This window comes from Centroberyx affinis, unplaced genomic scaffold (genome assembly GCF_046629955.1).
Source record: "Centroberyx affinis isolate AG114_WGS23_722 - 3 ecotype Tasmania unplaced genomic scaffold, CSIRO-AGI_Caff_v1 ptg000112l_1, whole genome shotgun sequence".
Lineage (NCBI taxonomy): Eukaryota > Metazoa > Chordata > Actinopteri > Beryciformes > Berycidae > Centroberyx > Centroberyx affinis.
Genome location: NW_027278814.1, coordinates 945,612 through 960,032, shown reverse-complemented (window position 1 = coordinate 960,032; position 14,421 = coordinate 945,612). Strand labels below are relative to the sequence as shown.

Sequence of the window (14,421 nt, the reverse complement as noted above, 5' to 3'; positions counted from 1 at the left end):
CTCAGAAATAGGTGAGATGGGGAATACAAGGAGCTAACCACAATGTTTTTCAGTCTAAACTCTCAGTTTAGACTCTCAGTATGTCTTCTGCTGCTACACCCGTCACTACTGCCATACATTTTAATAGGGTGCTTCAAACAAAGAACTTATTTATAATACATTTGCCCTTTTCCTCTGCTGCCTGCAGATTTTTTGCTATATGAAAATACATTGGAAAGTAAGTAAATGAAATTATATAACCCTATATAAGTACAGACAGATCAAAGCAAATAATCAGTCTTTGGCAGCATCATGGTCAGTATAGGATTAAGTGTTTTATTGGCATCAATGGGCTAAATTTAATCGTAATCTCAACCAACAACGCGATCAAGAGATTAAGGACCATTACTGACTCTCTGTATTTACTGTTAATGATAGAAATAGAGGATGATGTAGGGGATGATGACTTAAAACTTAAACCCAAGAGGCAAAGGGGAGGGAGGGCAGAAGTGGTGGAGGGAGAGAGAGACAGAGAGACAGAGAGAAACAAAGGCTTGTTTCCTCTCAGCTCGCCCGCGCCCTCCGTTCTAAAAATGCCCTGGTCTGGGTTGTGATTGGTCACGAGGGGTGTGTGACAGAGAACCGTTAGAGGAGAAGTTAGCCGTTGTTATTTCAAAGATAAACAGCTCTCGCCACGGTGCTCTGAGACTCTGTGGGGTTGAATGTAGTTCAGAGCGAGTTCACACACATGGGAGCCAGCTGTGGAAGGGAGCCGCACTTCGGTCTGTTCACTGGCAGCTCTGTTTATTCTGAAAACCCTAAAGATGTACTGTAAAGTATGACATCGTTTCAGTGAAATCGGCTGCTTTAGTGCTTAATTGGAATGAAAACCTACATATTCTTGGTCTAAGGCGCATGGTTGCCCACCGCTGGTCTAGTCCCTCTTGTCAGACATCCTAATGCATCCTGGGCTGTCCTTAACATGGCAGCAGGGGCTCTGTATCCTAAATATTCCCCTATAAGGAGTTGAAGAGGTGTGTCATGAATTGTGGAAAGAATTTTGAGTGATCCAAATCAGCTATAATGGTACAAATACAAATGGGACAATTTAAGCAATTTGTTCTCTTCTGGGTCTCTTTTTTAAGCTAAATTATGTCTTATCTTTCCCATGCCTTCCTGTCTGGTCTTTTGTTTCACCCCTCCCTTGTGTGTGTGTGTGCGCGTGTGTGCGTTTGTTTGTTTGTGTGTGACCCCTCCCCCGGCTGTGCAGATATCTGCCTGAAGGAGACCATGTCACTGGCTGACAGTCTGTACAACCTGCAGCTGGTGCAGGAGTTCTGCAGGGACAGCCTGAACCACTGCTGCCACTTCAGCCTGGAGGACATGCTCTATGCACACGCATCTATAAAGGTAGGAGAGGGTGGGTGGGGGGGTGCAGGGGTGAAGACTTGGGGAGGGGGGTGTAGGATATTGCCCGGGCCAAAGGGCTCGAATGGAGGAGGAAGTTGAAAGTGTACTGTTTTATGTTGTGGATTTGGTGGGAGAAAGAGAGAAAAGAGAGGGGGATTGGGAATGAGGAAAGTTCGGGGTAGGAAATTATAGATGGGCAAAAATGAGTCACGCAAGGAGGGTTTTAAGAGTGAATGTGTGCGGAGGGGGCTCAGCACTCAAGGGGGTTGTGTGTGTGTGTGTGTGTGTGTGTGTGTGTGTGCGTGTGTGTGTGTGTGTGTGTGTGTGTGTGTGTGTGTGTGTGTGTGTGTGCGCGTGTGCGTGTGTTGATGTATTAGTGGGGACATGAAGTTCATTTTGCTACAGTGAGTATTGCTTTGCTGCCAAGTTAAATGAGTGTGAAAGTCTGTGTGTGTGTGTGTGTGTGTGTGTGTGTGTGTGTGTGTGTGTGTGTGTGTGTGTGTGTGTGTGTGTGTGTGTGTGTGTGTGTGTGTGTGTGTGTGCGTGTGTGTATCTAGCACAGACGGTACCCTCCGGGTCAAACCTCCCCTCTCAGACAGAGGACAGAGGCAGCTCAGAGGAGATTCGCAGTCCTGTCCCATCTCCCCCTGCCTCTCTTGTTCTCTCCCTTCACATCACTGCTGTTTTTATCAGACACAGAGATCTGTGAACATTTGAGCATAACACAACTGCTGATTCACCCACAAACACAACTGGAAAATTATTTCAGTCCTGAGGCAGAGATTCTCCTATTCACACGCATTTGTTTCTGACTAACTGGGAGACTTGCTGTACAATGCGAAGCAGCCAGTTTATAGAGGATCTCTGTGCCATCCAGACACTAGAAGCAGCACTAGTGGACTCCTCCTACAGCCAGTGTGGGTAAACAGTATGCGGAGAGCGTGGGCAGAAACATTCGGATTCTAGTCACGGTCCGGTCCGACAGGGACTTTCCATTCTTCAACACAACAGAAGTTTTTCACACTTCTACACTCTTTGCTCTCTATTTCTCCCTCTTGTCTCTTTCTCCCCATCTTTCTCTCTGCCTTCCTTACTCACAATATGGTGTGTATCGTGTGTGTGTGTGTGTGTGTGTGTGTGTGTGTGTGTGTGTGTGTGTGTGTTGACTGGATAGTGCTACAATAGGCAAAGGAAGGAAGGAGAATGAGAACACTGCTCATGAAGAGCAGCCAAAGGCTCTGGCGCCGTGCCCATTCACCATAGGCCTACCTCCCACTGAATCCCAACAAGTGTGTGTGTGTGTGTGTGTGCTTGCACGCATGTGTCCATTCATTGAATATTTGATGAAAAGAAATATTGTTTATGAGCAGTTCACGATGTTCCAAAGTGAAGATCCACTTTGAGGAAAAGCACAGAAGCAGTTTAGAAGAATAGAAAACTCAGCCTTTGTTTGCTGTCCTCACTGTATCTCTGTTGGAGAGGGAAGAAACCGGTCTGTATGTCTTGCCGAAAAGGTTTCCTACAGATGAAATCATCTGTGGAGGTCTCCGGAGCCTTTCTGTTTATTTAATTAATGTATTTACCATGGATCTGGGTTACTCACAACTTGGTGCATCCGTGTGTGAATATGCGACATATTTAAACTATACTCCAGATGGTGTTTTTGGCAGTTTTCAAGAGGGTTTGGTTTTGACATTAAATAACTCAGACAGTGAAACATCCACACTCACAGGCGCACACCTTGAGCCAGTTACCTAGCAACAGTTGCTAGGCCATGACCTTGTTGATCTGTCACAGCACAGCATAATGTTGCAGCTCATCTAGCATTTCTACAGAGACACCTGGGGGAAAGGAGCTGTGCCTACAACTGCAAAGAGACTAATACAACTACTGACTTAATGACAATAGTGAAAATTACAACGGTGTGTGTGTGTGTGTGTGTGTGTGTGTGTGTGTGTGTGTGTGTGGTCTTGCAGAGTAACTACCTGGTGTTTATGGCTGAGCTCTTCTGGTGGTTTGAAGTGGTAAAACCCTCGTTTGTACAGCCCAGAGTCTTCGACCCACACGGTACGGTACAAGGACTATGATGATGATGATGATGATGATAATTTGACAGTATCAACAGGCTAATTGTTTAATCTAATAATGAACTCCAGATTCCTGCTGGATATTGAATGCATGTCATATTCTATGTATGTTTCCCTCTGCAGCCTGTGAGCCCGTCTCATCCTGTAGGAATATGGCTCCTGTGTCCAGCCCAGTCAAACAGAGCTATGCAGACAGACCTGACAGCCCAGAGAGCCTCCCTACTGAAGGTGACAGTACCTGTTATCAATTAGGGACATGCACAAGTCCATTTTCCCAATGGTTGAATATTCAGCAGTGGTCCAAACAAATATTTGGATATTTTGTATGTGTTGAAATCTATAAAGGTTAAAGCAGAATATGGACAAAATCACTTATGTCACTTTCTAGTCAACCTGACCGATAAAATAAGGGATTTAAAATTGTTATGAGATTTATGTTTTTCAAATATTGCCTGACTAATTTCAGCTACCAAATTTTTTCAAAAATGGATATCCATTTTAGAAAAGTCAAGTAAACCACTCTGTCTCTGTGTCTGTAATAGGTGTGATGAAGAGATCCACCTCCATGTCCTATGTGGATGGCTGTGTTGGAACATGGCCCAAAGAGAAACGGTGAGTACCCGTAATCCACAGCTTAAGTTATCCTACTAGAGTAGGTGACATTCATCCACATACCATTCTGAGGAGATCTGTTGTGTCCCAGTGAAATTGATCCTGATTTAAACTAACAGACTTTCTTCTCCTTCAGCTCCTCCTCTCGGGGAATCTCCTTTGAGATTCCACTGGATGGAGACCCGGCCATGCCGCCCGGCGGGGGTCCCGCCCTCCGCGGTATGACTCGCTCCGCCAGCACCGACGGCCTTGGGTTCAAAGTTCACTATGCACCACGAGGAGGCATGAAGCGCCATGTCTCCCTCATGCCTGTCAATGTAAATGGCCAGAGTGGGAGCAAACACATACCAGAGGAGGACGAGGACTTCACCTCCCACAAGCCCCTGGGACGGAACAACACATTCTCAATCAAGAACCAAAGCAGGTACAGTAGCGTGGGATGTGGCATGTTCTGATTTCTGAATAATGCCACATATAACTTATCCACTAAATGTCTACACTACCAGTCAAAAGTGAATTATGCAGTGACCAAAAAGTGTTAAACAAATCCTAAAACTATTTTATATATTAGATTCTTTAAAGTAGCCACACTTTGCTTTGATGGAAAGGCAAAGGCTTTGGAAAGAAATTCATACATAGGCATCAGTATTTATTTTATTATTATCACTATATATATTTGTCTAAAAAACTAATTTCAAGCATTTAAGCATAAGCCTTTAGATCAAAATGGCTTTAAGATAATGAAGAATATAGTACATTCAATCAGGTGCGTCCAAACTGTTGACTGGTAGTGTATGTTATCAGTTGAATCAACCATCAGTCCATTTATCCAGACATCTCCCTAGGTATTCCAATGGAGTCCTCCCAGACAGCAACCACGATCCCAGCAATCACCATGGTAACCACAGCGGCCACATCAGCCCGTCAACCCCTCCGAGCATCGAGGAGGCCCTGAAGATTATCCACGACACAGAAAGGCCCCATGCCAGCTTGGGCCTGGGGGACGGAGACAATGGCTTCTTCCTCCACGGCGCGGAGCCTCCAGAGCCTCCAGGGCCCGACGGTCAAGGAGACGACCCGGGTTTGGCGAAAGCCCAGTTGAACGACCACGACCCCAACTCTGTCTCCACGGACGAGGTGGACACGGGCATCCACGTGAGGACAGAGGACATCCAAAGCTTGGATGAGGACTCCTCCTCTCTGAGAGACTATTCAGATATAGACCCAGACTGTGAGGCCATGACCAGGTCGTGCCCTCTGCCTGAGAGGGTGGAGAGGGAGCGGGCTGGCCGAGAGGGAGGAAAGGGAGAGGCTGGTGACACTAACCCTGGGGGCGAGAGGGGAGAAGGGGGCGAGAGGAGCAGCCCTTGTCCCAGTTCGGTGCCCACACTCCCCAGATCGCACACAGTCAGCCCCGTCTCCTCCTCCGGCGGGTCCGGAGGCGGCATGGTCCGGATGACCAGCTTTGCAGAGCAGAAGTTCAGGAAGCTGGAAGGAAGGAGCAGTGGAGGAACCACGCCGGAGAGTTCAGAGCTCAACATGCCGTATACACACCCTACAAGACCCATTTCTTCTGAGGTTGGTAATGTACTCTGTCTCGCTCATTCCCTCAAACCAGCGTTGCCTTTGTTGAAACTCTTAGAACTTTCTTTTTGCAGAGAATGATTTTAGAGTAAAAGGAATTTCTGTGTAAGCTCAAAGCAGGTTGACACAGAATTCTAATTTCTAATGTCACCCATCTTTCCACCTCTAGGTCTCTGGTCCCCCTTTGCCAATCACATCTCCTTCTCCAGTCACCCCTTCCCCAAGAGACCCCTCCCACCTGCTGGCCTCCGAGATGGTACACCTGAAGATGAAGCTGGAGGAGAAACGCAGAGCCATCGAAGCCCAGAAGAAGAAGGTAGGCAGGGATGGAGGGATGGATGGATAGATAGATAGTCAGTAGTACAGCTTAAGATATGAATGTCCACGTCATATTCGTCTCTTCACGTTCCAGGTGGAAGCAGCTTTCACTCGCCATCGCCAGAGGATGGGCAGAACAGCCTTTCTGAATGTAGTGAGGAGGAAAGGAGTCACTGCCCCCCTCAGCCCTAGCCCAGGGGGAGCAGGAACACCTTCCCCAGAGCCACCTCACCTCACATCCTCCAAGGAAACCAGCGAGGGCAGCATGGGGCGAGCAGAGAGGTGCAAGCCAGACGGAGCAGCTCCCAAGTCCCCCTGTGAAGATGGTGGAGGTGGGTAACTCAGAACATATGGAAAACAGAATGCAGAAACAGAATTTAGACGTTGTGGATGATGCTGATTAAATGGTTAATGGATTGATTGACCAGTCTATCTAATGTGGTGGAATAGGTGTGGCTCCAGGAGAAATCGACCTTGGAGAATACACACGCTCCATTGAGAGGCTGAACACATCGCTGGGCTTCCTGCAGACCGAAATGCAGCGTCTGGCCCAGCAGCAGGAGAAGATCATGGCCATGAGAGATCAGCAGCAACAAGCCTGGGTCATACCTCCTCCTGCTCCATCCCCACACAGGTATCACTAATGAAATCCAGCATCTGTAATGACATTGTATGGTTGATTTTACCCTCACCATGCGAGCGCTTACATGTCCATGTGGTTCTCTTTCCCCACAGGCAGCTTCGTGAGTTGCGTAGCAGCAGTGTAGCAGGCCGGGGATCAGGCCGAGGCTCAGTGGGCTCCTTGTCTCCCATCCTGTCCTCGTCCGGCTCACCCCGCGCTCCCCATCACTCCCCTGCTGGCATTAAACGCCGGCCAGCCTCTTTCCATGCCAGGACGCCCCGGACCCCGCGGCCAAACGATCTGAAGGTCACCCCCTTCAGCCGGATGCTCAACACCCCCACCTCAGTGGACAGTCTACCCAGACTGAGGCGTTTCACCCCCAGCCAGACCCAGCTCAGCTCGTTTGCCTACCTGGGCCACGACGAGGGGCCCGTGGCGAGCCAGACCCGGGACAACCAAGAAAAGAATAAGGGCAAGGAAGAGGCAAAGAAGAGTGCTGGCACTCCTCAGTCCCCTAAAGAACCAGCCAAAGACAAGGAGGATGAGAGACAGGAGGGGAGGAGAGAGACAGAGCCGGCAAAGATGAAGGGGGAGGTCAGACAGACGAGGTCGTCAGAGGTGCTGCGTCAGCCGGTGTCTGAGATCCAGGGGGCCGGTGGCAGCCGGGTAAAGGCAGAACCCCAGGAGGACCCCCAGGGCAGGAGTGATCTGGTGGAAGTGCCTCTGTCTGGGCTGAAGCCTCCAGATGGCCGGGGTCAGGAGGCGGCAGGAGAGGGAGAGGCAGGAGGAGACATCTTAGAGGATCAGAAGATGTGCTGTGGATTCTTTTACAAGGTATGTTGGAGCTACAGAACCTGAACATCAGTTTTTATGTATAGGAGAATATTTACAGTCACACAATTAACTGGAATTTATAGAGAAAATAGTGTATTTCTGTCTTTTTAGTGTCAACGGTAACTGTAGTAGTTTCTCTAAATATTTAATGGTGAAATAAATTGTGTTGTGCTATTGACACAAAACTTTACGGCACCTGTCGGCTGCTTTCTATTGCCATATTTTATTAGCTCTCCAGTGCTTTTGAAGCACACTGGAGGGGATTTTTTTGAGACTGAGACTTCCCCATTTGTAACAATATCAGACATGTTTTTTTTAGCATTATAATAGAATGTGTAATCACAACTAATTGCGCAGTTCATGAAATGCTCATTAATAATACATCCATATAGCTTTATGGGGCTGTAAGTGGGTAGCAGCAGCAGAGAGATATTCATGCTGTGTGTGCCCGGCACAACATGTGCAGTGTTGTGCCTCCTGAACCATGAGTTGATCAAGGACCGTAGTGTATCTAGGCCAAAAGACGAGCCAGCACACAGACCCATGGTAGAACAGAAGATTGCTGCACTATGCTGTATTGCTTCATTAAAGAGGGAGCTCAGAGCTTTGTTGATACAAGGTGATTGTCCTGCTGCAATACCACTAATACCCACATTTGAGATAAGGCTATAAAATATGTACATTCCTTAAATGCTGCTTAATACAAATATAACACTATTGCCAGTTAAAATGGGTCACATAATCATCAGGAGGTCAGCATCTCCTCCCATCATACATTTGACATGATTTTTGAAGTGACAGATGACACAAATACATCACATTCTGGCCTTATTTGTCCTAACTGCATACACTATGCAGTAATTAATTAAGTTAAACATTCATTGACAAATTGCCAGCGTGTTCTTGTCTTGGAATTAATAATTATAAAGATGCAATCTAAATGTCTATACATACTGTATATATATATATTTCTGACCTACGGAGTTGTCTGTTGCCCACCCATCCCACCCACCACCAGGATGATGTGAAAGGGGAGGAGGACATGGCGGCAAAGAGGGCAGCTCTGCTGGAGAAGAGGCTGAGGAGGGAGAAGGAGACTCAGGAGAGGAAGCAACAGCAGGAGCTGGACCAGGAGCAGAAGAGGGAAGCTGCGCGGTCAGTCTGTCTTTCTCACTTTCTGTCTGTCTGATTGCCAACTCCAATACTGAACTATTCCCTGGCTTATAGCAATAATCCAGAGAATGCTGTAGCAGGTTGTAGGAATGTGTCTCTGTGTGTCTGTGTGTGATCACTCTTCTTTCAAAAAGTTCAAACACCAGCCAACATAATTTTGTCTAGCTCCGCCTTATTGGATCTAATCTTTGTCTCCCCCTCCAGGTTGAAAGCAGAGGAGGAGCAGCAGAAGAAGGATGACGAGAAGGCGAGGAGAGACTACATCAAGCACGAGTATTTGAGGAGGAAGCAGCTCAAGCTGATGGAGGACATGGATGATGTCATCAAGCCCCGACCTGGCAGTCTCAAGAAGAAGCCACGCCCCAAGTCCATCCATAGGGACGTCATGGAGTCCCCTAAACCCCCTGTGAGAGCAACAGGTAAGCAGCACACACACTACATGCACACACACACACCTTATCACTGTGTGACAGACACTGATCCGTGCTTGTCCTGTATGTTGTGGTGGTCCAGGGGTGCGTCCTCGAGGGTTCTCCGTCTCCAGTGTGTCTTTGGCCTCGCTCAACCTGGCTGACAACGACAGCAACAAGCCAGATAACAAGAAGACCACCAGGTAAGGCCCACTCTCTGCCTGAGCAAAAACCTTTTAAGGATCCTTGCTGAATTCTAGATGTCTTCCCTCCACCTTGCCTTTGATTTAGCAGCTAGAGCCAAAAAAACACAGTGAAAGCAATTATTCCAGCTTTGTTCTTTATGAATTTAACCATGCTAGACTAATACATACCTCAAGAAAGAAAGACCTACACTACTCAGTCAGGAGGACAATGTAATGAGAAGAAATACTGTAATGTTAAAGACTGAGTACCAAATGGCAGGTTATAGACTTTTAAGACCCCATGAAAAAAAATACTTTCTTGAGTTGGTGAACAATGTACCTGATATAAGCTTTGTTAGTTTGTCTAGAATGCTTGAAATAAAAAAAAATAAAAAAGGCACAATGATTCCAGTAATTTAAACTAATTGGAGTTCATGATGAAAGCTCATACTCTGCATCCTGTTTATATACAAAACTAAAACTTAAAACTAAACTTCAGCTCAGTTTCCTCAAATTTTTCATCCAACTAGCTCCCCATTCTCCGCCCAAAGTCACATCAACATCACCTCTTTATTGTTCTTTCTAATTATATCAAACAGTCTAGTGGGGATGTTTCAGCACAACATTGATCTGCAATCCAGAGCTGACTTCACTCCGCACAGTTAAATAGTGTGTAGTACTGTTAAATAATTGGTTTCTACTGGTTGGCTTGTATTGTCACCGACGTGATGCAAAAGTTCAGCTTGCAAAACTCTGGAACTCCTGTCCATATTTCCTTTCTGTCAGAGCCAGACATCATAAAACCGAGCTCTGATTTTGATTTCATGGGGCCTAATGATGATAAGGTTATTATTTATTATTAATGAGTTCTATGACTGTAACATTCACAATTGCCTTATTTCCCTGTGAGCCTTAAACTCTGCATCTTGATCCTCTTTTATCCCTCTCTCTCTTTTTCTCTCTGTCTGGCTCTCTCTATTTTATTCTATTTTTTTTGCGACCCTCAGAGGCAATAAAGTAGCTTCTGGCCATATCTCGTTCTTTCTAAGCTCTCCCAAAGAGAGAAAGGGAAGGTTAGTAAGGACGCCAAAAAGTAGATTACTTGTAGTAGATGTAGTTCCATGTAGATATAGCTCCATATAAGAACTCTGATCAAGCTTGCAATCCATTAACACACACACACACACACACACACACACACACACACACACCATGGTATGCCATAGCATAAAATGGACAGACGTGTCAAGACTACAGTTACTTTACAGATTCCATCTTAATAAAGCATTTAGTTCATTGTAGTACTTGCTTCTGCATTAAGTTACACAATACATGCCTGGCTGAGCTGTTTCTACTCACTCTCTACTGTCTGCCTCAGTTTCAGCTCTTTACTCTCGCTCTGTCTGCTGTAGCGCTGCTCTCAGGCTGCTGTTTGCTCACTGCTCCATACTGGCTGCTCTATGCTTTAACCACTGTGTTTGCCGTTTCCCGCAGAACTACTTGAGCTTGTCTCTCATTGTAGCCCGGCCATAATGACAGGACTGGGACTTTGCTCTGCTCGGCTGAACATGCCTTTCTTTCTGTCCCTCGCTGCACAGCTTCTGTGGAATATGTATGATGTGATGCAGGAGAACAGGCAGGGTTCGGAGAATTGTGTCACAGCGTCTGACCTTGTTTTGATCTTTCTCTGTGTTAAATATCTATGTGTGTGCATGTTTCTGTTGCAATCTGTGGGTGTACGCTTTCATACCTCGTACATGCTTGTGTGTGTCTTCGTTTATGCGTTTGTTGTGGGTGTTTTGTTGCGTCTGTGTGTGTCATTTGTTTGTATGCGGTCATCTCCAGGCCAGACTCTGCAGAAGGCTTTTCTTCCTGCCCATCGGCTGGAAGTCGGAACGGAGAGAAGGACTGGGAGAATGAGTCGACCACCTCCTCCACTCCCTCCAACGCTGAATATACAGGTACACACTCTCCACTCAGTTATACACCATGGTTAATGGGCGTTTACATAGCTACATGCTAGACTATTTCATTGTTGTACAGTAAAGTCTAGTATTGGCAAATGCAGATGTGTCCTATTGCAGTCCCATGCCTGTTGTTTTTCCCCCAGGACCCAAACTATACAAGGAGCCCAGTGCCAAGTCCAACAAACACATCATCCAGAACGCTCTGGCTCACTGCTGCCTGGCTGGCAAAGTCAACGAAGGGCAGAAGAACAAGATACTTGATGTATGTTTTGTGTTTGTGTGTCTATATGTCTCTATGTGATTTCTTCTTTACATTTCTTCCCGCTTTAGGCTAATATTCTGCATTCAACAATGATTTTTTCCATTATCTGCTGTAGGAAATGGAGAAGTCGGAGGCCAATAACTTCCTGGTGTTGTTCCGTGACGCGGGTTGCCAGTTCAGGTCTGTGTACACCTACTGCCCCGAGACCGAGGAGATCACCAAGCTAGCCGGCATCGGACCCAAGAGCATCACCACCAAGATGATCGAGGGCCTGTACAAGTACAACTCGGACAGGAAGCAGTTCAGCCACATCCCGGCGAAGACCATGTCCGCCAGCGTGGACGCCATCACCATCGCCAGCCATCTGTGGCAGACCAAGAAGCAGGGGACGCCCAAAAAACTGCAGCCTAAGTAGTGCCAGATGTCTCGGGGCGAGATTTGGACATAACTCTCTGCCCTGCTCTGGAGTAGATATAGAAGAATTTGTGGATATTGTTTTTTTTCATTAAAGGGACTCACGGCCCCACCGGTATAATTCACGACTGGAATGTAGCACACGAGCTACAACAAAAGGGCCTCACGGACATTGTTGTTATGAAACAGAACTGACTGTGACACCCTAGACTATTTAAATGGGGCACGTGTGTGTACTTGTCAGCATGTGTATCCATGTTCTTGTGTGCCAAAAAAAAAAAGAAAGAAAAGAATAGGCGGACCAATGCCTTACCTTGTTGAACCACTGAAGCACTGAATGTCACTCCTCTGAAAGAGGCAGAGTTTGGTTTCCCTAAGTTGATCATGTGTGGCCTTATGCTTGTTTTGTGTCATATGGAAGCAATGTGAGTGTCAGTGTCATTATGTAAGCGCCTGTTGCAAAGTCTGTCGTGATGCAGGAGAGAGGTTGTGTGTAACCACAGGTCTGGGATCAGATTACCCTCCCTCGCTCCCCAATCATCTGAAGGGTGAACGGTCTGATCTGGAATCAGGTAGAGGCAGCATGTGTGGATGAGAGATTTGCTGCTACACATGCACGCTTTCCCATGTGACTGAAAAACTGAACAGTTCAGATCTGTGTAGTGTGTGTGAATAGTGAAGTGCCAAGAAGAGTGAGGAAAATACCTCAGTTGTTGATTGCCATTACTTTCCGTCGGTGTAAGATGATGAGATTGTTTATTGAGTATCATCAGACCAATTCTGGAAAGCACCCGCAACTGACTCTTTTAATTTATTTCATTTTGATAATGCTTTGGAGATCTTTTAAAAGGCATTTGAGATTTTATTCAGAGAAACATAATATACTATATGTCTATAAGTTAAATGAGTTTGTATATAATGGCTATTCCATACAAAATGAATGAGTCAGCTTTTAGTAGCTTTTGAGTAGCTTTTGTCATTTATCATGTACGCGTATCAGTATATCGTTGTCTGGGGCCTTTTATCGTGCTACAAATGCAAAAAGTGAAGTGTGATCACTCAACAGTATCACTGATAAGACTATCATCAGTAGTAGAATAGCCAGAAATCCCACACCGTGTCATCAGTCTGTGCAATCTAAGAATAATTTGAATAATCACTGTTGACATAAAGCAGTTGGACCTTACAAATATTCAACATGTCACTTTATTGTGGATATTGTCTTAACTATTAGATCCTGATTACCCTGAAAGTATTCCACAATTGTAAATAAAAGAGTCAATTCACCTATGATAGCACTTCATGACCCTATCCACTGTAGTTGAGTCGAACCATAAAGATATTTCCACTTCAGGACTGTCATGCTTGTTATTTTACTTTTACTCGTGTTACATTTTTTAATGTGTTCCTTTATTATGTGTTCACGCTGTACAGATATATTTTGGCATATAGAGGTATTTTTTGTATCCACGTTTACCATTTGGAGGTGTTGACAAAGCAGCACAATTGAAGAAGGAAGTATGTTGAAAGGATGGTGTATGGTGGGGAGATGGGCCAGAAGTCTTACTTCAGGCTTTATTGTGCTATAGTTCAGTATGGAATTATGAAACCCAATAAGTATATCCAATAAGTCGTACTATTTTTTTTTTTCCAACTCTGAATTCCTTTTCTTTTCAATTTACTAAATATGTTCAAGTGTTCGTTAATTTTTGTTGTTTTTCTATTCCTTTGAGCTTTATTAAAATGCCAGCTATCAACAGTACTCATGGTGTCTCTTTTAATATTCCTGTCTTGATTCTTCCAAGTTACTGCTAATAATTATGATGGTCTTATTGTCTTAAACTGGAATGAATAATGCAACGTCCATCCTAGTTTGACAACACTTTCACTACTTGTTTACTATCGTTGTAAAGACCTAAATAAACAATATAGATATGCACCTTAGGCCAATATAATCATCATCATCATCATCATCATCATCACAGTGCCTGTACTGAATCATGTGGGTTTAAGACTGAGCTGTAAAACAAGGCTTTTACCACATCAGACCACAAGAGCTCAGACATTCATACCCTGCAAGACCACACACGCACTTATGTCATCATTATCATCATTTTAGACATTGTCATTATCTATCACCATCACTGATGTTACATAATGCATAAATTAATGAGATTATGAACTTCACTGTCACTCCTGTTACTATAGACCATATTTAACAAAAATGTTTTGACTTTTCAAAAATCAAAGAAAGCACCATATTTCTGCATTATTCTTATAGTGTGACTGTGGTACTTGGTGGGTTTAGAGTGACCTTATCTTATTTTATCATATATTTTTTGTCTCCTATGGTATTACTGAAGGATTTTCTGTAGTATAATTCTTTGACCTATAGTAGCCAAGCTGTGACATTTCTCAGTTTTGCTGTGGCTATCCTTTCAAAATTTACTATAGGATAGGATTACTATACTTCTTTTCGGCAATGGGTTGCTCACTATTTTTCACATTTAACAAATTGATGGTAGTTATGCCAGCCATGTTACCTATTCTGCCCTAACGAGAAT

General features: G+C 45.0%; 1 protein-coding gene across 1 annotated transcript; it reads left to right on the top strand.

The window, feature by feature from the left end:
• Positions 1 to 1,249: 1,249 nt before the first annotated feature.
• LOC139650487 (calmodulin-regulated spectrin-associated protein 2-like) lies at positions 1,250 to 13,602 on the top strand (the record flags this gene model as incomplete). The annotated part of the gene is made up of 17 exons (XM_071527180.1): positions 1,250 to 1,389; positions 3,366 to 3,456; positions 3,600 to 3,704; positions 4,019 to 4,088; positions 4,225 to 4,512; positions 4,934 to 5,666; positions 5,842 to 5,988; positions 6,085 to 6,322; positions 6,441 to 6,624; positions 6,726 to 7,446; positions 8,465 to 8,601; positions 8,824 to 9,038; positions 9,133 to 9,232; positions 10,222 to 10,287; positions 11,060 to 11,175; positions 11,325 to 11,443; positions 11,559 to 13,602. Coding segments are annotated over 17 exons (3,770 nt in total), but the record flags the coding sequence as incomplete, so codon positions are not given.
• Positions 13,603 to 14,421: the final 819 nt, after the last annotated feature.